The sequence below is a fragment of the Aquila chrysaetos genome, chromosome 20 (genome assembly GCF_900496995.4).
Source record: "Aquila chrysaetos chrysaetos chromosome 20, bAquChr1.4, whole genome shotgun sequence".
In the NCBI taxonomy this organism is placed as follows: Eukaryota; Metazoa; Chordata; class Aves; order Accipitriformes; family Accipitridae; genus Aquila; species Aquila chrysaetos.
Genome location: NC_044023.1, coordinates 19,638,953 through 19,664,793, shown reverse-complemented (window position 1 = coordinate 19,664,793; position 25,841 = coordinate 19,638,953). Strand labels below are relative to the sequence as shown.

Below are 25,841 nucleotides of genomic sequence, written 5' to 3'. Positions count from 1 at the left end.
AAGTTGGCATGGCTCAGGGAGGACCAGATCTTTCAACCATGATGCTGATATTTCTGAATAATCGTGCCTTTCCTTCCCTTGCCCCATAATAAATTTAAAGATCTGCCTCAACAACTTGAGTCAGCTCAGGTTGAATGGTTTGGGCTCTTCAAAGCAGCCTTAGGGCTGCTACTAGTTACTAAACCATATAATGAGTTTACATTCAGCTCTGTTCAGTTAAATGGGGGGGACGGGACAAAATTGCTTCTGTTCTTCACCCTCCTTTTTTTGCGTGTAGCTGCGAAAGAAGAGCGAGGTGGCTGGTGAATATTCAACTTGTATGGATAAAGGGAGACAAAACTGGGGAGCGGAGTCTGCTTTGCCATGTGGCTGGCGTGGTTTATCTAGGCTTATTTTTGCCAGACCCACAAAGGTATTTGAGCGCCTACCTCCTGTCTTGAGAGGGTAAGCTTTTGGGGACGTGACACCTCCCTCTGCAAGACTCAGATTAGCTTTCCAGCATGCCAAAGCTGGACACCTGGTCTAGACTAGTCCTGTGCGTGGGTCGGAGGCTGATGCGCGGGAAGGTGGTGCCTGGCTGGGAGCTGCAGGATCAGGCCTGGGGTGGTAGCTGGTCAGTCACCGTCGATGCACGGTGTGATGGGGAGAAGGCATGAAACGAGTCCGGGGAAAAGGGCACGTAGACGAAATGCCATTTATACTTGCAAAATGTTGTAATGTGCATTAATTACGCTTCAGATTTATTGTTGGAAGCATCCCAGGCTGTTCCCACACACCCACCGGACTCAAGCTTCAACCTTTCTAATTTTTCCCACAGCTCCTATACTATTAAGTTGGCTCGGTAAGGTTCATTGTATAGTACATCAGTTAAGCTGTCCAAAGGAGGGCAATTGGGCAGTGACAAGACACGCTCATGTGTAATGTGAAAGAAATGAATGTGGTGATGCATGAAGTGTAATCTGTGCGGTAACACATCGGAGACACCAGTAGGTAATTCAGCAGTCGTGGCATTGATTGATATGGTTAGCAGGGTAGTGTAACTATTAGTCCTCGCAAAGAAACGTATTTAAAACCTAAGGGGTGCCGATTGCATGCCGGAGACGACGTAAACATAAGCAGAAAGGGCTGGTTCTTGCAGGGAAATGAGCTGCGAGCGTGGGGGGCGGCTGGAGCCGGGGGCTCAGCGGCAGGAGGAGAGAGTAACTAGAGAATTCAGGCAGGTTGCAATACAGCACGATATTTTATTTTTTTTTATCAGAGAGACGATGGCTTAAAACTGATGTCATTATGAGGTTTAAATCAACTTTCTGCTTGCTTGAACATGGTCACCTGGGTATGGAGGTACAAGGACACAAAGAGGTTGAGCAACTGTGTTTGTCTTTGAGCCGGTGATACCTGGGGTTGGGAAATTGAGTTCCGTGAGCAGTAATCTGTCAACTGTCCCCACAACATACATTTTTTAAACCTGTGCCTACATTTTCTTTCATAATGAAGGGGACTAGTTGTCCTGAAAAATGCAATGAAGAGCCAGGGCTATAGTTTAAAATAATTGGTAATGGACACTTCTTATTTAAAAAAAAAATTACATATATCATGCCCTTTGGTTTTCAGAACAGTTTGCAAGACTGAGACAAATACTGTAAATGTGCATATAAAAGGAACTGAAATCCTCCCTCTAGTAAATGTAGCTGTGAAGTCGGTTAAAAGCATTTTGCTTTTATTCTTAAGTATCTGTAATAGTAATAAATGTTTCTAAGGAGAGAATGCTACTTCATAAGTGATATTTTTGTTATGTTTTTAGAACTAATACATTGTTTAAAGCTGTATTTTAGTTTCATTTTAGTTTTTAGTGCTCGCCTATTGTCTTACACAAAATAGCACATCCTTTAATGTTATATTTGTGTAATCTTTGCTGCTTTGTATTTAGACACATCTATAATCTAGATTTTACATCTGTACATAGTAGCAATTTAAAAATAAACCACATTTCAGCAGTGTTCTGAGCTGCGAGAGCTAGATCTTTAGTATCTGCAGAATGAAACTACAAATCACACTTGAGATCACCAGTGAGTGAAAATAATAGGACTGAGACGTCTGGGTGCCTGATTGCTCCCGTAGATTTGGCAGTTTCAGGTCTAAATCCCGTTACTAGGACGTACAAAGTTGCAGCACTGGCGGTAGCGATCTCGGGTAATTGCAGCGCAGTTCTGGGAATCTGACTTAAAATTTAGCTCTCGCTGTTAAAATGAAACTGTTAAATGGTAAAGTACATAATTTATTGCGAGTGTTCGTGGATCTATTTGACTTGCTTTTACCATTTCTTCTATTATTTTATTTAACCATTTTCCCCGGGTGAGTAATGAGCATACCTTTCAGCTGCCCGGTCTGACAGGCTAGTTAGGAATGCTCTTCAGAATTATTCTAAAAGAACTAAATTTGGGGAAGGAGGAGAGAGGCTTCTTTAAAATTTTATTTTATTAATCAAGTGATGTAGTCATTTTCAAGCGAGGCGTTGTGTGCAGATGTGTATGACATCACAGTTAACTCTTTAAATTAATGTCACCCAGCCTGAAATCCTCCTTATTATCTCCAGCATTTTTTCCCCATGCAATTGGGTGTATTTTATTTTTCTTTCAATACGCAGTATAGTTGTCATTAGTGCTAATATGAGTTACGCTTGTATAGGAAGTTAGAGCAAACACGTCGACTTTTAGAGGATCTGCAGCGAGGTACGAATATTATGTGTATGTAACGCTTGCAAGATTTTCCTTGGGATAAAGCATTAGTAGATCTAGAAGTGACTGGGTGAAGAAGGGAAGGGGAGAGAAGAAAGGGGGACAGGGAGGGGAGAGCGAGTGCTAGCCTGTCTCTAATTAAAAACCTGCAGAAATCCAGATAAGGGGGTGGTGGCAAAAGAGGGGGGGGGGGGGGGGGGAAAGAAGCCAGTTATTCTTTCCCTATTTGCTTATTCTGGAAAATAAAAATAGGTGTCGACTCATATGGTCTCATATCAATATGTTATCATCAACAGACAAGTCTATTCACTATTGTTTCAATTGAGTAAACAGTGGTGTAAGGGTCAGCCGTGCTCACAGGTAATTGTTAGTGCGCAGACAGTCCTGTCAAGCGTGTTAGCTAAAAATACATCCCACACTGTCACTTTGCAAGGTGTTTGAAAATAATAGCCCCAATACAGCAAAACAGGACATAGGCTTGTGTACTGACCTTTTTCTTTGTTTAATTTGCTCAGAGGTTTAATTTCAGGGGACAAGTAATAATTGAATATGTCTAATAACTAAATGCTCATTTGGGACAAAATCCATCAAAATATAATTGGCATTTGGGGCTGATGAAAGGAAAATGACGTGGCTTTAGAGAAACGGATGTGTCCTAAGAATATCTGATCACTTAATGTATAAATTGAAGCCTCTTTCATAATATATATTAATTGCAGATACTTAAGGATTTTAGCATTTTTTTGTAGTGAACCGTTACCGGAGACCAACTGTTTTTGTTAATGCTACTCTCGGAAAGGCGGGGAAGGTTATTGGTCTGTCGTGCAATAATTTACTCCTCTTTGATATGCAAACGATCCACGGTGAATATAAAAAAATCCTATCAGACTCATTTCACAGTTCTTAACCACTTAGATTCTCTGGAGTCTATCGCCTCATTAGACCAGTGCTCTCCAAAGCTAGCATAATTAAAATCTTTAACAGTTTAGCAAAGTAAAGATGTTTGGCTGATCACGTTGAGATGATTATCTATCCATTGTATTCTAAATGACAAAAATAAATTAAATTTAGACCTTGGCATTTTTTATTATGTGTTTCAAATGAATATAATGCATACTGCCTTTTTTTTTTTTATTATTTTTTTATTTCAATACCTTAGGTTGGGTGAGATACACGCCTGTGTGAGCTGCTGCTATACACTCAGAAAATGGCAGGTTTCCTTAGGATAGCTCCAGTGCTACAATATGGTGAAACAATGAACAGTCATCCAAACGATGATCTGGAAGCACAGTGATGAGAAACCTCTTTAAAAACACACAGGCACTGGCTTTTATTATTTTTTTCCCTGAATATTTAAGTGATGCGTCTCTACTGCTAATTTTTTCCCATGGCCTTCTCTGAAAGAGCACTGAAATAGTCTTCAGTGAGAGAAACTTGACTTGTTTGATCATGTCACAAACATAAGCTTTATCCAAAAGCATGATCTCAGCGTGAGCCCGTGTCAGGCTGACGCGTGCGGCTCCCCTTCCAGCCTTCGGTTTGGCCCACTGGAGTTTACAAAGTTTTCACTTGCATTATTTATTGAATGCTGTGTCCTAACCCTGGTGTCCATTTTGGCACAATTAAAACAATACATATTTTTTTCTTTTTATGATTATTTCTTGAAGCTTATTTTATGTTTTCATTTTACTTTTGAATGGCTCATTAGCATTGATTTAAGAACTGACAGTAATAATAGTGTTACTTGTATAGAAAGTTACACAGTTTTTCAGTAGACACATCCATCAATTAAGTGAGCAGTTCAAGAAACCAAAATTAATGAGAAAGATAGGTGTGTTAATGAAATAATCATAGTATAATCAATTTGACTGTTAAAATTTGAAAAGCATTTCAAGAAGACAATATGAATTCATAATTTATGTCTAAAAGTGATTAATAAAAACTGTATTTAATAACAAAGCTATTTGTCATCATTTAAAACTTAAGCACAAAATTAGTCATATTGTGGTTCGTGTTGTCATAATAATAAAGCTGAGTATTTTTTTTTCCTAAGACCTTCTTTTCTTTTAAAACCAGCTCAGAAAGTATTCACTTTCCTTAAAAAAAGAAAAAAAAAATTGGAGGGGGGGGGGGTGTTGAAGAAATTAAATTTCTCCAGCTGACTGCCAAGTAGCTCTTGACCACCTTTGCTGTCAGCCTTGCTGTGAGCTCAGGGGGATTTCTGCCTGACTAGGGACTCTGGAATTGCACCCTCTGGTCTAAAAATTACAAAAAATAGTAATAATTAACATGGTGTTTGGGGTGGGTGTCGTGTTGCGTGGATCCACCTGCCCCGCAGGTTTTGCATTAGGGTTTGCATTACACAGGTATTGCAGGTGTCACACCAGAAAGTGTAGCAGAGTCTTGCAGTGTTCGGTATTAGCCTTTAGTTATTTTAAAAAAAAAAAAAAAAAATGCGCAAAAACACACACACGCATGCACACACACACACACAAAACTAACACTAGGCTTTGTTTACTGACTCTTTGATTTAATTACTGTTTGAAGACGGCCGAATTAGCTGTTAATTGATTTAATTATCCAATTTGTTTGTTTCAGGCATGATTCCAACAGAACTGCAGCAGCTCTGGAAGGAAGTGACAAGCTCGCACACAGCGGAGGAGGCAGCCAGCAACAACCACAGCAGCCTGGACCTGTCCACCACCTGCGTCTCCTCCTCCGCGCCGTCTAAGACCTCCTTAATCATCAACCCGCACGCCTCAACTAACGGACAGCTATCGGTCCACACTCCTAAACGGGAGAGGTAGGTGCCGGCGGGATTTCCACCCGTGAGCATCTCCAAACGGCGTGCCGAAACGATGGCGAAATTGTTGGGAGCGGTGGCCAACCGCCTTGGCCTCGGTTTTGTCCTCCCCATCTTGCTCCCTCTGATTTTGGCGTGGTTGAATAGAGTCTCCACTGGGCAGAATACGCGCCTTTTGTTTGGATCTTTATGGCTTGTTAATTGGATCAATGTGGGCACAATTAGCTAATTAGAAGGGCATCGGATAAGCGTATTGGGGGGAACTGTGAAGACCTTAAGCTGTGTTTTTGAGTTTTGCATCAGGGGTGGTGTTAGTCTTGAAGTGCTTTGGGTTTGCAGGCTGGAGGCAAGGGAAAAAAATCTGTTGGTCAGTACAGGCTGTTTAACCACCTGTTTTTCTGCCAAATTTCAGTGCCCCATCTCATCTAACACGTTTGCCTTTTTTTTACTCTGTATTTACCTGCTTTCACGAGACAGGATAGGCATGCGTTTACCAGGTTTCTCTAAAACAAAGTGGGTTTTCTTTTTTTTTTTTTTTAGTGCTGATAAAATTAGCTAACTGGTGTTGTTTGGCTTTTAAAAGTGTGAGTTAATTTATACTTGCTAGGCTTGCATTGTTAAAAGAAATGGCTTAAATCAGGGGTTGTCTGTTGACGTGCTTCTCGGCGCAGGCTCTGCTGTATTCTGAAGGATGCTTTATTGCAGGTTTGTTTCTTTACACCCCCAGATTTCACTGAGGCGTGTCTAACAACATAACTTTTGCTTACGGTGAGACAGACGGTCCCAGAGGAGCTCGGGCCGTGGGTGCCAGTGCCTGCTGCAGCCTCGGCATCGCTGCCGGCGGAGGAGGAGGAGGAGGAGGAGGAGGAGGAGAAGGGTCTCTGGGAGCGCGCGAGCAGCGTGGGTGCAGCGGGGAGGGCAGTGCTTCTTTGCATTCAGGAGAGTCCCTTTGCCCATCTAGAAATGTTATAGCAGACGCTAGTGAAAGCTGGATTTTATGGAAACTGATGGCTTTGTCTTTCCGTCCTCCTTTCATTCATTAGAAAGAGGATAATGGAATTTTTAAGCCATAGAGTTTATATTTCTGGTGGTCTGAAAGTCGATTGATAGGGAAGCTATATAAATACCTCTTATATCTTTCTAATATTAAGAAAATAGTGCTGTTGGGAATAGATAGATTTTAAAGGAGAGCACACCACTGTCGAAAGAACTGCTCTGTGTGTGTGAGGCATCATTTTATATCCATTGCAAGGACATGTGGGGGAACGTCAGCGTATACATTTATAATGCATGTAAGTGTCGAGGACGTGGTTTTCACGAAGACTTACATGGGACACTAAAAACAATTTGATGTTTATTAAACAATTAAATTCCCTTTTTGCTGCATATAGAGCTGAACAAGACGGGTTTATGACTTTTCAATAAATTTTTTATCTATGTTTTTCTTACCAAGTATATAAAATAAAAACCCATGCAGTGAAATGGATCTTCTTTCGCTGAAGAGAGGCATGTGCTGTCTGCTAATGGCAATCTAACCAAGGAAACGGTATGCCTTTGCTGTTTAGTTTGAAATCTAGTGGAAATACAGGAATCTGTTCTGAAGTAAGAATTTTCCCTGTGTGTACTGTCAAGCAGAACTGGAAATCGGTGTGTCTTGAGTCCTGTAGTTGTGGCCTGGAGGCACTTTGGGTCTACAAAAAAGGCAGTACATATGTTTTTATTAGTAAAGTTCCAAATAAATTAATTAAGAAGGCATAAACATTCCATGGTATTGTTTGAGATTGTCTTAGCTTAGAAGACTTAAAATCCTCAGTGGTTGGATTGATAGCTGTATTGTTAAAGCTTGCCATTATACTTCTCTTACGTATCTATTGAGTTCTCTACAATATCAAAATACAAAAATAGGTATATTTAGGAATACAAATAAGAGAGCTACAGACTTTGCTTTATCTTGCCTCTATTTGGTACATGGAGGGTTTACGCCATCCATTTGCTGCAGTGATTGAATTACATCTTTATCCATAAGTAGAGCAGGAGACTACAGGCAGAAGAATGCCTACTGATGCACTTAAGGGTTTTGTTGCAGTCTCATCAGGCACTGTGGTGCCTGCCTGGATTTCGTATGACACAGAAACTCCTCTTGTTGAGATGTGTTGCACTGGTTCCCTTTCTGAAAGGGTGTTTATCTACAGGCAGGGCGTTCGGGGTGGTGAGTGAGCAGTGAGGGAAGGGTAGCTGTGCTCTGCCATCAGATGGATACTTGAAAGCTCACAGAAGGTGAAATTTTAGCGTATTAGAAAAGAGAGAGCACAGGCACGAGCAGGGTTTTGGTAATTTTTTTAGTGCAAAGTTTAAGGCTAGAAAAAAAACATGGGTCTGGTGGGAGCACGAGTTTGCTAGACTTAGTGAGATCCATGTTTGTTCTTGTTCAGCACTGCAACTGAGCTTGCAAACACAAGGGGACTTGTGGAGGTGGTCCCGAGCCCAAGCTCGGGTCAGATGGGGCTGTCGGAAGGGCTCACAAGTGAGCTGTCAGCCCTTCCACCTCCCCTCACACAAGTCCGCAGCTTGGGCTGGCCAGGGCAGGTTTTTGGGTTGTGGCTTCCCCCTGTCTCATTCCTGCACCTTCTGTGCAACTGGCTGTTAGCTTTGGTCTGATACAACCAAGAGCTATTTATTTAGATTTAAACAACAATAAAAAGCACATAGTAAAAGCTGTAAGTGTCCTAACAGTTAAGCACAGCCACATCATAACGACTGCCCAGCAGCAATAAATAATCATATACAGGTAACATTAACTTTTAGGGTGTGCTGTAAAGCTGTTTTCCCCCCCCTTCCTCTTGGGCTTTTGAGAAGGAGTGGGCTGCAGGAGGCAAGTTGCTTATGTGGGAGTTACTATCGTCGCTGTCGTCTCCAGCACATGTCACTGGGATAGTTCAGGCTGTGTTTTACGGGGTTCCTGATCCCACAGGTCAGGTTGCGAGGCCGCTCGACGAGACCTGCGAGACAGGAGGCACTCGGCTGACCGCAGAGGCACCTGCGCAAACGTCATCGGGCGAGCAGCAGGTCTGCTATACGTCTTGCCTAAAAACACGTTTTGGTTATAAACAAGGGGTTTAAAATAGCAGGAGAAACAGTCATTGGGTGCTTGGCATGCCCACGCGTCGCCGTGCCGCGAGCCCAGCCTCGCAGTTGCGCACAGCAAAGCTTTAGTCCTGCGCAGGCTGCGGGGACGCAGCTCTGGAGTCACCGGTGACACTGGCCACGCTGCGGCTGCGTGGGGCTGCCACGCTCGGAGCCGAGTGACAACAAAAGTTCTCCTTTATGGCGAAAAAGCAAACGGCAGGTGGGTGGCCAGAGTCACCCCGGGATGCTTGAAAAGCAAAAATATGTTCAAAAGCAGGAGGCATCCTCCGCTCCTGCACAGGGGCTAGGGAGCATCGTGGTGCTGCTGCTCTTGGTTTCTGCGTGCTCTGTGTGTATGGCTTTCACAGGAATGAAACAATTCCAGCTATAAATAATGGGTTAATGCTTTCATTCATTTGGGCTTTAAATGTATATTACATCTATGCTTTTGTCCCACATTTCGCCCGGTTTCTGTAAGTAGCGGCAGCAGCAGCTCTGGGGTTTGGTGCACAGCAATCTGTTAAGGAGATAAATAATCTGCTTTGGCATGACACTCCTACTCTCCTCTTTAATTTGTCTTACACAAGGAAAATTATAATTAAATCATTCAGGGTAAACCCTTGAGTGTAGAGAAGGAAAAAACACACTTTGGTAAAGATTGCCAATAGAGACCAACTTCCCTGTTGTGCCGTGCAGAGACATTTATCAATATTCAGCACTATTAAAGAGAGAACATTTCGTGTGATTTGTGAGGCGGATGCCAAAGCTCAAATCAAGGCTTGTTAAGATCCTTTCCCCATGCAATCATGGGCATTCAGCATCATTAGAATTCAGCACTGACTGTGTGTTTCATGCTTTGATTTTACTCAGACAATTTAATAATGTTTATTGTGCTGATTATATATATAAATTCACTCAACGCAATAAACATACCTCAGTCATCAGTACCCTAAGGGAAATATTTAGTTATAGATACTTGTATTCACTCAGGATAAGCGAAAGTGAGACCATCAACCAGCATGCAAACCTCTCATCATCTTATCAGCATTTGGGTTTCTTCAGTAACAAGCATTTTCTCTACACAAATAAATAAATAAATAACGGGAGCCAGTTAAGTACATCTGCTGTGCTTAGAAATGTCAAGGACAGTACCCGCTTTCCATCTCGTTCCACGGCATCTTATCTGGGGCAAGCTTGATTATTTTCTTAAGAAAAACAGCAAAACAAAGCAGGTCGATACCCAGCTGCTTTAGGTGACTGCTAACTTTATAACCTGATGAGCAGTGGGCATCCTGAAACGTTGCATCCTTGGGAATATTCCCAATACGGGTAGGTTTGGAAAAGCAGAATGGTGCAGAATTCATCAGCGTTTTGCGGTGAGCGGTGGTTGCTCCAGCCTGGGCTTGAACTGGGAGGTCTGGGGGTGCCGTGGAGTGGTGCGGGCGCCTGCGCGCTGGTCCCATCCCCTGGCACCGTCCTGTATTGACGGCAGCAGCGACAGGATGATGGAGGCTGTACGTAAACGAGTTAGTGAAGGTCCAGACCTGTTAATTTAGGAAATGCATCTGTTTGCAAGAGGTAAGGTGAAGAGTTGGAGGTAAAGGCTGCATGTCCAAGAAACCTTTCTCCATGTGCCAGCAATCCCGTGTTTGTCCCCAGTTGTCTTTATATCCTTTCCAACCATGCTTGAGTCTTGCCCTTCCACATAAGCAAGCATCCATCTCATAGGAAAAATAGATGGGATAAACAGGGGGATTTTTAAAAGACTTTTTCTTGCCAACATCGCGGGAGGAAGGAGTCTGGAGAAGGCTCCGAAGGGAAGTGAGAGAAGCAGCGTGGCAGACCATTGATCTGCTGGTTAGGCTTAATGCATTGTGTTTTACTGTTGTTATCTTCCATGCCAGCTGATCCTCCATCAAAATCCCAAGGCCCTTTGATGAGGGCATTAGGATTCAGCACAATTAAGAATTACAGACTTCAGTCCATTATTAATGCTCGGGATGAAACAGTTCAGCCTGCAGTCCATATGCTCCCAGGGCCTGATCCTCTCTTGGCCTGCCTCTCCGTGTAGTCCCTGGCATTCGTTCTGCACTGGTGCCAGCATCAAATCTGCTCATCCGTGTCGGCTCCTCTCAGTTGCTCCGTGCAGTTGATTTTAGCTCGTTACACTTTATAATCAGCAGAGTTTGTTAGATTAGGTTACCTCAAATCCATTCTCCCTTAAGAAATCGGTGTTCCTGGGGCCTTTCCTCCCAGATGGTGTTTAGCTGCTCCACGTACACAAACCCCATCGTGACCCGTACGTTCTTACCCGCGGTTTGAGCAGCTCCGGTGCCTCCATGCAGCTTCCTCGCTGCGGAGCCAGGCTGGAGCTGGAGGCTTGAGCCGAGCCTGGATGCCCAGCTGCGTATCCGATAACCCATCCCGCTCTCTCCATGGCTGCTGTATTTCTTCTCATTGCACCTGGTGCAGGTGCGATGGCCGCGAGGCCAGTTGGGCTGTTCAGCGACGGCGATGCTGCGACAGCCGGAGCGGAGCGCTGGCCCCGCTGTCGGCATTTATTACGTGCAGATACAACCCAAAGCATCCCGCTACCTGATCCCCTGGCGCTCGCTCCCCTGCCAAAGAAATCACCACCAGTTACTATACGCTTTCCCTGTCTGAGTCACTTCTCTCTGTAATCAGCTTTGAAAAAATATCAGCCGTGACTCAGACCTGGAGTTGCTAATCTTCAGTTTTAAGCCCTATCAGGAACTTCTTATTGTTAGTGCTTTTCAAATTCGGGTGTGTAGCGTCCTTTGCATTGCCCGTACCTACTGTCCGCTACGGCACTCACGTTTTTGAGAAACCTGCTAAATTAGTTGTACGATACCGCTTGCTCCTCAGTCTGCCCGGGAGCTCCTTAATCAAATTATGCTTTTCAAAGAATTGTTTCGCTAAACCCTGGAAAATTGTTTCTAGTTTATTTTATTTGTTTTTCCCTACAAAAGATGCAAAGTTAACCAGTCTGTGATGCCGTGGTGTGGCCCTTCGCTGCACAAGGGTGCTGTGTTTGACACTTCGCCGTCCTCGGGAAGCTGTCCCGGCATCGGGGAGCTCCTGCACACCAACGCTTTGCTGCTTTCTGGTTCCGTGTAATAACCATCAGTTGTACAACTCCAAACACTAAGCTAATGTATCAAAAAGCCCTTAAAATAGATTGGGTGAGCCTTGGCAGACGCGTAACAGAACTTTTCCAAATTTTAGCATATGTATTGTTTTATTCCTCCATCTGGCCAACAGATCATTGTTTGATATCTGAGTGCTTTGCATATCTCCTCCCTTTTCTTGCAACTGAGATACTTACACGTGCATTTAATACAGCTTAATGCTATTTTTACATACCAGAGAAATAGCTGATGGCTTTCGGTTAATTGCATGCACTTTGCAGTTAAACTTTTACTAAAACATTCCTGTCTAAATACTTAAAGTCCAATGAAAATTTGTCCTCTTCTTTTATTAGAGGTGTTTATGTAGTAGTCTTAAAAAGGGACCTGTTTTTGTTTTACTGCACCATGGATTCCTGTTTCTTTTTATTTCCTCCTGTGTGCAAGCTGTCCTTCCTCAGCATTTGCTCAGGAGATCTGACTGTCCTAAAGAGCTGAGCAGGGAGCTAATGAAGAGCTGTGTTATTTTTTTTTATCATACATATCACAGCCTGAGAGTGGAAAAGAAACACCCTTGAAAATGCCATAAAACTAGAGGAGAAGTTAGGTGATTTTTGTGTGACTATTTTCTCTGCTGTTCAATAAAAATCGAGCAGTTAGTATGACAGCTGTTATATCATGTTATATCGTACTGCTAAGATATTGAGTAGCATTTAAAGTAAAACTCCACCATTAAGCTGTATAAACTTTATCCGTTTCACTATGGTTTAATGGAAAAAAATGAGTTTCTCAATAAAATGACATCATTTTTCCCAGGTTGTAATGTTCACTTTACAACTGTTTTTCTTTAATTCAATTTATTTTACTTTTCTTTTTCTTGGCGTCCTTTTTTTCTTGCAGTTTGGAGAAGGGGAAATCTCTTTTCGTAGAGCAGCTAGGTACTGCTCAAACCTCTTTTCCCTTCTCCCCCCTCCCTCGACATCTTGTGCTAATCAGGAGCTCTATTTTTGTCAGTCAGACAGGGTTATATTTTCAAAGTAGTGAGATGCACATTGAAATTTGGTAATCGGGATTTGTGGCTCTACCTGCTGCACATTGAGGGGTGGGGGAAGGAGCCCGAGGAAAATCTATATTGCATTGCTTGCTGCTGGAGCAACATTTGTGTAATGCTATAGGGCGTTTTTCCATATAGCTGGTGATTTTAAGGTGAGAGGGCTGTAATTTCTTCTGTGTGACCAGGAAAGACATATGTATGTTATAAAGTGTATTCTTCTCATTAAAACGACGGTATAAGCCCAGGCAGGGAAACCGCTAATATGTGTTGCAGCTTGTCATTTTGGGCTGCGTGAATAAAGAAGATAACTATTCCTTTGGGAAACGATCTCAGGAACTGAGCAACAGATCCGCTAGCCAGCAAATTCTTTTTAACTGTAATTTTCCTTTTTGTGTGTACTCAAAAATAACATCATGATGGGCCCTTAAATACCATTTCATACACGGAGCGCAATTTCCACAGCACAGGTGGTGCTAATATAGGACAGTCCCCTAGGCACTTGTCGCCAGGAGTTGTACAGCTTGTTCAGTGTCTGCATCCATATGGCAATCTGTCCCATTCATAGAAAGACATTGTAGCTGTGCCTGTGGGTGCTGTGGTCAATGTAGTGTAAAAAGTAGATTTTAACTCTCGGCAACCTATGTTCTGCTGTTTGTTTTATTGTAGAATCCAATTTATAACATGGGGGAAGAAAAACCAGCTCTAAGCAAATTCCAGAACAATCTCGCTGGCTTCAGTTTTTGTTTATTCTTGGAGTGCATGGTTAATCAGCAGGTGCACCAGCCCTGCGCCCAGCACCGCTCTAATGACCAGTTTACAGGAAGTCTTGCTTGGAAGAAACATTTTCCTCGTTGTTTATACTGTGAATTAACTCAGAAGTTGCAAAGCTGTAAATGATGTTGGCTGGCCATATATGTCATGCAAGTCTGTTTCTTTCTTTTTTTTTTTTTTTTTTTTTTGCAATGTTGCATGGTTTTTCTTGGGTGTGCTGTACTTGGGAAGGATGCTGAGCCCCTCAGTACCGTGCATTGCGATGCTGCCCAGCCAGGAGCCGGTGGCTGCCCCTGAAAGGGGCAAATCACAGCACAGAGGCTCTCTGAAAAAGGGGGGCTGAACTGTTATGGTTGCACAGCGGTTCGAGTATAAACAAGTGAACATGATTTATGGCTGCTCTGGTATCTATCATTCCAATGCCAAATGTTGTTCTGTTTTAGTGTGACTATTTGTTATGCCTTTTAGTAAACACAAACAAATAGACGCCTAGCACCTGCAGCAGCATATGATATTTACACTACCTGTATGATTCAGCACGCTTCCCTGGGGAAGTAGGCTTGTGTCCTCTTGATTTCAGTGCTTTTTTAAATAGCATTCTTCAGAGGGAAAGCATGTGGCAGAGAGAATTCAATACTTCAACTGTATTTCTCCCTTGGAGTCAGTATTTATCTTAATTATTTTTTTATAAGCTTTTTCCCAAAGGGCACTTTCCTAGCTGCTGCAGGGGTGTGTGGTGGGTGAAGGCTCACCCAGCGAGCTGCCAGGCTGTATGCGATGTGACAGTCAGCTTCTGCGCGGGTTTTGTTGTGCCTGTGGGACAGGGGTGAAAAATACTGACGTGGATAATCTGTGTTAATCATATTTGTTGACGTATGGCCGGTTAATATAAGGATGGAAGACTTGCCTCAACTCTAAATGTAACAGAATATAATTTTGTTAAACAAGAATAGATCTTGTTTCTCAGTGTTTTCTTTTACTATAGATTTAAATGTAACAACAGAATATAAATTACAGTAAAATAAGGTTGGCAAACAGGATCTTTTTACAAAGTATGTATGTACATTTGTAATTTTACACCTCAGTCTCGGTGAAGTCCAAGGTCTAATCCTGTGTTTTTAAACTTGCACGTGTTCTTAAAAGCGTTGCTGAATCAGGGCCAAAGCCTTGCCATTGCCACCTCCCTCTGCCACACGAATTGGGTGTGTAAGGGATGGGATTGCTGTGCCGAAAGTCAGTTTTAAAAAAAAAAAAAGAAAAAAAAGAAAAAAACCCCAAAAACCAAACCCCAAGAAAGTGGTAGGATCACATTTTTCCTAATTAAACTAAGATACCGAATCAATCCGTTTTCATCTGAATAAATTAGGAGACTGTTCAGAGAGGAATAAAATGAGATTTAGCAGGGATAAGTAGAAAGTAGCCCGGCTAGGAAATAAAAATTCCAAACTGCTGGTTTGACATGACACGTCAGCTGCTCAGCATTGGTTGTGTGGGAAATGGCTGAGGCATAATCGGGGTTGAGAAATTAAGGTGGGACACTCTGTACCATGTCTTAGTTAAAAAGGTAAATGCAGTCATGGGAGGCATAAACATGCGTGTTGCATCCGAGCCCTTCTTTTTTCCTGTTCTGCTTTATGCAGAACCAGTTAAACCGCATTGAGAGTGTGATGTACAATTGGCCACTCTCTTGCAGAAAGGATAAAGAGGAGCAGGAGCAAATATAGAGGAGAGCAGCTAGGATGATAAAGGAGTTGGAGGGAAGAGGCTATGAAGACAGATTAAAGGGAATTAAAGATCTACACCCTGGAAAAATAGAGGCTCTAGGAGGATGTGATTATGGTATGTAAGTACATGAAGTGATGCTACAAAGAAGAAGAGGGAAAAAATTGTTCTCATTAGTTAGCAGTGCTGAATTTAAAATCCAGCGTTTCAAATTGCATGCGTCTGGGTATATTTGATGTACTTTTCACTACAGTACCTAGGCACAAGGTTGAAGTAAAAAATAAGAGTTTTAAATAGTAGAGAAACTTGTTAATTCAAGTCCAGGAATGGAACTTCCACCTGAGATAAGTGATGGATTCAATACTGGGGTTTTTGCAATGAGCATTTCTTTTAAATGGTCTAGAAATGTGTTCGGTTCCTCCAAGAAAAGGATGTAGGGCAGTGGCTGTCCTGGCCCTGTGGCAGTTCTGCTGCGCGGTTGGAAGAGGGGGTGCCGCTGGAAGAGGTACGTAGTACTTTGAGAGTGCTAGAGGTTCATAATGTTGGTTAATAATCCAAACCGTCAGTGCATAGATCAAAACCAGAAGATGATGTGTGTAATTATCCGGTCTGGTTCCACTCTTTGCAGTGGGGATGGGGGTAGAAGAGAAGGGGAATGTTAGCCAGATTTTGTTGCCTTGCAACAGGCATTTAGAGAATAGTGCTACAAGAGCTGTAAGGATGGGGGGCAGTGATTCGGGGTGCATTGCCAGCCTTGTGTACAGCAGCAATGCTACAGCTCTGCTTTTTGGTTTTTGGTATTTTTTGGGTGGGTTTTGTTTTTTTTTTTTTCTTATACTACGGGAGTATACAAGTTAGTGCACACCGATTAGAAGACAGGATTTCAGCCTGTAGGCTGCAGTTTTAACCTGATTTGTCTTAAATTGGTGTAGTCATTTAAAATGTAATATACCACTCCTGTTACTTCCAATAGGCCTTGATGTAAAACATGAGCTTCTTCTAGTTCTAGGTCTGGATGTGGACTAAAGTAGTGACGAAGGGGAGAAATGCAGCTTTAAAAAGCATCCGAAAATTTGCAAGCCAGTTCTAGAAAGAGCTGTCACTGGCCACACACATCAAATGCCGCCTTTCCCGAAGGCCCACGACCCTCTGCCAAGCATTATCCAGTGGTGGAGAGGCATTTACCTGGCTCCGACAGTTCTCTCTTCAGATCAAATACCTGCTTTCTGGGCAGTTACCGAGGCTTAGACAGAAGCATGAATGTCTAGTAGTAGTCCATTTCAGTATATGGCTTAATACTTTTCTTGACTTTTTTATTTATTTTTTTTTAAATACTGGCATTTTTTAAATTCACGGTTTAGAGAGGAAGGAGCTGCTAAGCCACCTTAGTAAGAATTCAGAGGGATTCACACCAGTGCAACTTCACTGCAAAACACATCTTTATTCAATCGATTTTGCTATGAAGGCAGGAACTTGCATTCGAGTACAGTTGGTACAAGGATTTAATCATTACTGCTTCTGTTTTGATTTTGAATCAAATACAGCGAGTGTTTCTGACTCAGAGGATTGTGACATTTTCACCAACTTTATTCCGTCGGTGCCTTTTGATGAGCTTTAGAGTTCACCAGGCAGTCGCAAGTACAGGAGACCTGTGTTGGTTCCCAGTTGTGTCTCCTCCTCCTCCTGTACAGGACCAAAATCGTGGCATTTTGCCTCGACGACTGTGTCATCCACATCAGGCTGAGGGGGAATGTGGTGTGAGACTGAGCCCTGTGCTCCTGCCTGGACCGTACGCTGACATCCGTTTCATGGCAGTGGGCAAAGATGAGGTCACTTCCCGTTGCCCCTGAGAAATAAAATAAAATTAAAAAGAAAAGGCAATTCTGCAATTTCTGAGGGTGCTCTGCTCAAACCCTTTCCAAGGGGAAAGCAGGAGATGTGGTATTGATTTTTCAGTGTGCAGGTGGCTCAGGCATGTTCTCTGCACCGTTAGAACATGAGCAGATGCTTCATAACTGTAATAGAAAATCAAGGATGCTTCTCTACATCACTGACTTCCCCCAGTGTTTTGGCAAAGATCGTTGGCCCAAGCAGATGTGGAAGAGAGAGAGTGGAATATGAAGTATGTCAGCATCATGAATATTTAAGATACGGTCCACTGTGTGGCAGAAGTACTATTACTGACGCTTCTGCTTGGCTGGTTTTTATATCCGCCCATGACTTTTTTGCCAGTGTGTACGAGCCTGGTACCCAGTTTCACACGGTTAGTAAGTATGGGTTGAATTAAACCATACAGCACCGGTAGCTTTCATGCTAGTGCTTTGGTCGCTACTTTCCCCAATACCCAGTGTGTTCCTGTCTCTCTTTGGGATATACTGTCATATTTACTCTCCGTGCGGGCTTAGTTGTCTGTGGTTTCTCTGTCTCCCATGGTTTTGTGTCCCAGAGTGTGATTCTTCAGTGATGCTGTAGCACAGCAGATGTATTCCAAAAGTTAAATGGCTGAAGTGGTCCAGGTGAGTGGGGCTGTGCAAGTACCAGCTTCGACAGCCATCTCTCTCAGAGTAGGTGGTGAATTTGCTTCCAGACCCTCTGGAGATCCGTGGGGTTACGAAGCGACATAGGTTGAAGAAGGCGAAGGTAAAAACTCTGCTCTATCCGGCAAGCACAGAGGAGCTGTGGAAGTGCCTGGCCCTTCTCCCTTCCCCTCACCTCCTTACTGGAAACCGGGCTGGAAGCAGCAGAAAATAAGTGGACACTTACACAGTTTTTAGCTTCCCACATGGATTTTGTTACTCTCTCGTATGTCATGAATAAGCTGACTTATGCAAGACGTTTTACTTGCCAGAGGGTTATTTGCTGTACTTTGATGTAATAACACTGCACTATTGCATTATTTGGAAATAATTCTATTGTGTTAAGTATTTTGTATGCAGATACCTTATGAGGAGAAAAAAACCCCCACATAATCTTGATTTTTACATCATTTATATCTTTGCTTCTTTGAAAATTATGTCTTGTTATAAAATCACTTCCACTAACTAGTGTTGCATCACCAGTACCCGACCACGAATATGCGTTCTGGGAAGGAGAGGGTGACAGAAACAAACACCTACTCTAATGTGTCATTAGAAATCAAACAGACCTAAAACCTGCTTCTGCTTGCCAATGCTCAGATCTTCTAAAAGTCTGTCTCCAGCAGCGAGACCAAGGATGCATCCAGATTACAGAAACTGCTTGCATTCAGACAAAATATCATTGAACAATTTAAGATTATAGGATTGCATTGTGCCCACAAAGCTGTTTGTTTATGTATTGGATTAAAATCTTCATTTTCCACCTCTATTTGCTCAAACAAAGTGAGTACTTAGATCAGTTAAACAGAGTTCTCCATTCATTTCCACTGGCTGTATCCGCTTCTGTATAAACCCGCTCTTTGTTTTGTTTTGAGGTGCTTCTTCAGGCTCTATCAGGGAACAAGTGCCAATCTAGAATGTCTTCAAAAGTGGGATGGATAAAATAGCAGTAATCTGACACTGACACATAAAGGTCACCGAAAGGCACCGCTGAAACCCCCCCAAGCGGGATGGGAGTAGCTGCCTTCGGAAAGGCACGCTGCCTACGGAGGGTGCCTGCATTTGTCTTTCAATACTGAGGTGTTTTTTCTTTTTGAAGTGTCTGGTTTTGGTACGTTGAAGTAGTTGCTCTGCTTTGTCGAATGGCAGTGGAAGCTATACGTAGGTGTTAAGTATGTTACACTTAGTGTCATGTTAGCAAAATGACCTTTTAAGTTCCCGTTTACAGTCAAGACCAGTCTTTCTGGTTATTGACAGTGCTAGACTTTGACATCCTGAGCATCATTTACAGTTTGATACTCTCTTGGTCATTCCGTCATTTTCTTTGGACACAACACCAGGGTATCATGTCCTACATAGTTTGTCTTGTCTTGTGCAAGTTCCCTGGAAAGAAAAGAGATTTGCACTTGGATTTAAAAAATAAATACTAATCTCGGTAGGGCTCTTTCCGTTGACTTGGCCATGGCCTTCAGGCTCTCACAGAGAAACTTTAAAAAACCCTGCTGGGGGTTTAAGCCATGTGACTCCTGTTGATATTATAATGAGATTTACAGTGCTTAAAACCCACAGGGGACTGACTCCTTACTTGGCGACACACAGCGTTTCTGCTGTCGTCCTAGTGTATGGGTAACGCGCGCTGTGTAGATTAATACACTGAATTTTTGGGGGGTTCTGCTAAACACGCTGAAATCGTAACTTTTGTATGTAGTCTCTGTGGACTTTAATGGAGTGTTAACATGAAAGCCTACTTTCTCACCCTTTGCTGTATCAGGTATGGAAGCAGATGATAAAACCCATTATTTTCTGAATTACTCGTTTCTGATGCGTATGGAGGGCGTTTGACCATATGCCTGTCTGGCTTGGGTGGATGGTGTTCTTTCAGCCATCCTCCCTCTTTCTCAGCTGAGGAAATGTGTGGTGTAGCATTTTTCTAATTTCCTTGCAAGGCAGGCATCGGTCCCTTTGTTCTTTTAAAAACTTAACTGATAGAGCTTCTCCCCGCTTGCACATTTTAAAAAAAGTGATTAAGTTAGACCAGAGTAATACTCCTTTACAGAAAAGGCCTTTGTAAGTATCTTTACCTATGGTTGGTTTTTTTTTTTTAGGAAATTACCTTGCACGTATATATTTTTATGCTTGAAGAACTATTTGTAAACAGCCAAAAATAAGATTTTAATGAAATAAAGAAATAGGTTCGTTTACAATTTGTAATACCTTTTCTAGTTAGATCTGTACCTTTTTTTAATTTTTTAAAAAAATGAAAAATAATTTTAAAACCCACCTTCAATTATCTTCAGATTCTTGTTGGGTCTAAATTCAGAAGTGGCAGAATCTGGGCAAGAATTTCTCTTGCAACTTCTTTGCATTTGGGATAACGTCTCAGGGGTATGTTCTGTGGTGATCTTGCTATCCAGTGCATCAGAAATAATACAAGAATACAATTTCGTTATAGTATGCGGGCAGATAATATTACAGAACAAGAATAAACAGCATTTCCACATGTGTATAAAAGTAAAATGGCAAAAAGTAGGCGTTTATCCATAACGTTACCTGTAATCCAGGATAAAACAAGTCATAAAAGCCACACCTAGATGCTGGTATGTGTTCATATCCTTTGTGTATGTTTGAAGTTCATAATATGGCACAGGCATACTGTAGCAAAAAGATTTGCTATGAAAAATAGATATGTGTATGAGCATAAAATACAGATTTCAATATTATTTTGACATTTTATTTTTAAAGTCATCTAAGGTTATGGAAATTGTTGCAAAAATAATTCCTTTACTTAAGAAGTTTCCATGCAGAAGTTGACTAAAGAAGATATTTTAGAATATGGTTCATCAGTTAGTGCAACAGATACATTTCCCTGAGCACCACATGGCCCGGATCAAAGCGTCTCATGACTTGGATCAGTGCAGCCAAATCATTACGTATTGATTGGAATCCCGCTGAAGGATTAACCCCTTAGTGCTCATATGAATTTTTTTCTTTAACCCTGGTTTCAGTAGTTAGAAAGCTCTGTGACGTTCCTGCCAAATCTTAGCAAGGTTAATAGCCCCCACTAACCCCTGGTACTGAGGAATCCTTTGATTACATGGTTCCTTTTTTTATGATTAATTTTGCATTTGAAAATACATCTTGAATCTTCTTTACTGGGACATAAGGGGGCTCTACTTGTACAAAGAAACAGCCTGTAACGGGGGGGGGGGGGGGGGGGGGAACACCCCCCCCCCCCCCAAAAAAAAACCCAAAAAACAAAAACAAAACAAAAAAACAGTAAATAAATAAAATGGTGGGAAAGCCAAGGCTGCAAACTTGATGCTTTTCCTCTTTCTATAGCAATGAGGAAAGCCTCGGGTCCGGTTGTATTGTGTTAAAAGAATACACTGCTGTATGGAGATGACTTTTCTTCCTGATGAAGTTGAATTGTAAATATGCAATGTTCATAAATTTCTTAGCAAAATATCAAGCAGGATATTAAGCAGGTCTGTCAACTGATTTCTCCCCCGTCCATGTTAATTTAAATTCTTTACAAAGCTTTTAATTAATGAATGAAATGTAGGAGGATAGCTAAGTAAGAATGACACGTTTCGCACTGCAAATGGTATTTAATTCTGTTTTGAAAAACCATGGGCAGAGTCAGGTGGGTACCGTGAGATGTTAGGGATGTTTCAGGATCTGTTGTTTGCTGCTCTTAAGAGTCTTTGTGAAGATTAATTGGCACGGTACCTTCAGTTACGCCACTTTTTCCGCTTTTCTCTTTCTCTCCTGCAGTTTATCCCACGAGGAGCACTCACACAGCCATCCGCTCTATGGACACGGCGTATGCAAATGGCCGGGCTGTGAAGCAGTATGTGAAGACTTCCAGTCGTTTCTAAAGTAAGGATGGTTTTTTTGGCATTTGCATTGTACAGAAAGCATGCCCTGAAATTTTGTGTGCTGTCACTCACCGTGGGCCTGATGCAAAGCCCACTGAAGTCAACAGAGAGCTCCCTTTCACTTCAGTGGCTTTTGGATCAGGCTCAAGAACGTTTTAACAGGGGATAGTAAATTAGCCCCATGGGGAAAGTATGGTCTTGCTCAGTGTATTACTATAAAATAGAGTGTTTGCAGTTCCGCAGCCTTTTTTTTATTATTATTTATTTAAATAATTTTTAAGTTGCCATATTGATAATGTAAACAATACAACCTTGATTTAACCTTGATTTCACTTTAATTTAGAAATTTAGTCTTAAATTAACTCTGTGATTAAACAGAGAATTGCAGAACATCACGTGAAATTTAATTTATGTCAAATAAGTAACTAATGAACAAAGTCTACACTACTAAAAATAAACTATAATTATATTAATTGGGCCCCTGCAGTTTGCTGCAGACCTTTCCTTGCTGCCAAAGAACACAGTTTTACGCGTTGCATAAACAGTGCATTATGGACTAGTATGTGGTAATGCGTGCATCCCAATGCAAGGAAGGACCGGCAGAGCTCTAATAACTTACACATGGCTGCTCCACAGCTAAACCATCAACCTCACCCCTCCAAGCTGGAGCAAAGAGTGTTCCCATCACAAAAGAGTTTTGCGTCTGGGTAGATTGCCAGGTACACATATGCTTTGGGTGCATCCAGGTTCTTGAAGGTCTGAGCACTGATCTTTTCTCAAGTACTTAATGGCTTTTTGGTTGTAAGATCACAAAAGAGCAACCGCCCAAGCAATGTTTATGATTTAAATGCACAAAGGATCAAATTCTGCTCCCATTTACAGTGGTGATCTCATGAATTTAGTCCACATAAATACATGGGATTCTTCAGCATGGCTAAGTAGAAATAGTCCCAAAACGTTCAGTTGTATCTATTCTTTCTGGGGCAGTTCCCTGGATTTTTATGTGAGGGACGGCGGGGCAACAGCAAGCAGAGGATGTTTGTTGGATAACGTTAGATGGTACAGATAGGTTTTTGCTCTCAGAACAGAATGGGCCAGTTCTGCTTCCACGGGAAAAACTCTCCTGAATTCAGTAGGAGCAGCACTGGTCCTAGTACAAACACATGTTACAAGTAAGGAATGGTACAGTAATGAGAAGGTTCTCATTACAAGAGGATTACAAAATAAGAAGGTGCTAGTCATAAATTTCCATGAAGGGTGGCCTCATTTCTTTTAATTCATCCTGTTGTTCACTTAAGTGAAATAAATGCTAATCTCGCCATACTTGCCAGCTCATTCATATTCATATGCCATACTATAGCATTTAGACCATTAAAACAATTCTAATTTTTATTGCGTTTAATGCAAGGGAAAGGTGCTGTGGTAGCCTTAGATACTGAAAGAACATGTGTAGTCACATAAGGTCAGAGTATGCCACCTTTGCTTTCTGTGCTAGTCCCCTGTTCCCGATTACATCTGTTGGTTTCAGGAAGATTTCTTACAGAGCAGTGGACTGCTTGACATGACCATGAGCAGAAAATACAGCCCTTAAGTCACATGGCATAGGTAGAGGCAAGGTTAATTTTTATATGGTATTTTGGAGGTGTTTCAGTAAGTAGACTGAGTCTACCAGTTCACTTGGAGGAGGTACCTGGGGCAATCCATGGGTAGGAATAACCTGAAAACCATTACCAGTCCAGGCTGGACCTGAAGCGGCTCCATCTACTCCCAGCTCCAACAATTCTGGTTCTTTTATCACTCACTTATCGTCAATCTCCCCCCCCCCCCCCCCCCCCCCCCGCCCCACTGAAACCTTTCAACAGAAATATTTTGTATGACTTTCTTAAACCCATTGGCTCGTGTAAATTTTCTCATTATCCAAATTCTACAGTGTCCAGACAAAGTCCTATTGTTCAGAGTGATATTTAACCCAGAACGAATGCAGAAATGAATGTCCCCGAGCAGCGTATTGACACTGTTAGGAAGGGAGCATTGCCTTGTAAAATGATACCATAGCCTTCCAAGTCTCCTGTGGAGCGTCCGTCCTTAAATTATATTGCCATTTATCTGAATTCATTACTCAATGAAAAGATAACAGGTAGATGCTTGGAAGTTTCTTTCTGGTACTTGTATAATCCGTGAAGCTCTTTCGACAGTCTCCTCAAGAGAAAAGCTCTTGTTTACCAAGTGAAATACAGTCCGTGTATCAATTAAGCATTGCTTAATTTCAGTTACCTCCATAAAAAAGCCTGTTAGAAAAGGCAAAGAGAAGTTACATGTGGAATGAAAGCCCTGTACGCCAATAAAATGATTCTACAGTTAAGGGAGAAAAAAGGACTCGCAGGTCTAAAACATGGTTCATTTCTTTTCCTCTTGAGGAAGAAATATCATAACTGTTGGTAAATCAAAACCAGAGATTTGACACTCTTCTGTGATCGTTCTGTAGTGTTTGTTCCCAAGGTGAGGTACACCACAGGGCCCTTGATTTCAAAGATAAATACTGTACAAATAACGATCCTAGTTGTCTTTCACTCACAGCCAACAGGAGGACGCTTATCAGAACCAGCAGATACACGGGCTATTGTACACATTTATTTCCCTATTTCTTTTTTGAAATAAGTTGCAGTTTTAGCGTTGGGGGTTTTTTTGTTGTTGTTTTGCTTCGTGTTGTTTTTTTGGTTCGTTTTTTTTTTCCATCAGCCATTGGTTATCATGTGATGCAGTATCAGTTAGAGCTAACTGATAGCAGCAGGGGCTGCTGCTAAGCCTAATGAAACAGTAGCACCCTGCATGCTCCAGAAATACTCCCCGAGCCTAAAAACCAAAACCGAGTCCAGTCTCACCGCGGTGACCTGATGGCCTTCTCCCCAGCTGCGGGAAGCAGGGTGCGGGCTGGGGGGTGCACACGTGTCTCGCGTGTTCACCGCGGCCCGTCTCGCAGGCGGCAACGAAAGGAGCAATTAGTAGCACAGACCGACTTTCCTTCCAAATTGACTACACCCTTGATTTCATTTGCATGTGTTCAAAGACCGTTGCAGGTAGAAATATATACCGCTTATACGGCAAGTTGTTCAGGAAATCCCTGCTGGAGGGAGGATGGTTTATTCGGCAAGGTGTCCAGGCATCCAGGGCAAAAAATGAAGGAGAAGACCGAGTAGGGTTTTATTCCCCTCACACACACCCCCTTTTTTTTTTTAAATTTGTGGTTTAGATGTGCTTAATTATGGCTATAGCATTTTTAAATCGTATCTTCTTTAAAAGAGGGACACAGACCTTTGGAGAGATCTTGCAATCCTATATTGCAGCGATGCTAGTAATCTGCTTCATGTGCATTTAACTTTGATGAAACGAAGGGGAGTTTATGTGAAAGAAACTACTAAGTGCACTCTGTAATGTTTTCACAAGTGTTTTTATCATGGTAACATCTTGTTTACTTTAGTTGCCTGCCTAAAACTACTTGGAACATGTTAAGAAAACATTTCGAGAAAGCTTCTACAAAGAGGCTTTTGTTTAGCAGCAACTGTGAGACTGCTCGGCTCACAAAGGTGTTAACTTTCAACCCCTTAAGCACTTCCACATGAAATTCCAGCAACTATGTTTGTGGTTTTGGAAAAACAAAGTGTATATTAAAGAAACCAGGTATATGCTAATACATGTTGAAGTAGGCCGGAAATCATAAATTGTTTCAAAGGCATTAATTGCTATCATTTGCATGTCAAAATGTTCTGCAGTGAAATCATCCGCAGTTCGCACAGCAGAGACTTTTTAATCAAATAGGTAGCAAGGGCAGAGAAAAGGCTCCTCTACAGATGCCTCTTTAGATTTTTTTTTTTTTTTTTTTTTTTTTAAATTCCTGGCAGGCCCGGTTGAAGCCCCCTCAGCTCGGAAGCGTCGCTGCCGAGGCTGCAGCCGCCCGGCCCGGCGTCAGGGCACCCATCCCTCTCAGGGCGGAAGGCGGGAAAGCGGGGGGTGGGGGGGTGTGTGTGTGTGA

The 25,841-nt window shown here is 42.2% G+C and overlaps 1 protein-coding gene across 14 annotated transcripts in view; it reads left to right on the top strand.

Annotated features, from left to right (window-relative positions):
- FOXP1 (forkhead box P1) overlaps nt 1–25,841 on the top strand; it is a 392,273-nt gene that overhangs the window by 322,917 nt on the left and 43,515 nt on the right. For all 14 annotated transcript variants that reach the window (XM_030043708.2, XM_030043705.2, XM_041118643.1 and 11 more), the window contains 2 exons: nt 5,334–5,538; nt 21,708–21,812. In XM_030043708.2, the coding sequence (XP_029899568.1) occupies nt 5,334–5,538; nt 21,708–21,812 (310 nt within the window). The remainder of the gene's footprint in view (nt 1–5,333; nt 5,539–21,707; nt 21,813–25,841) is intronic.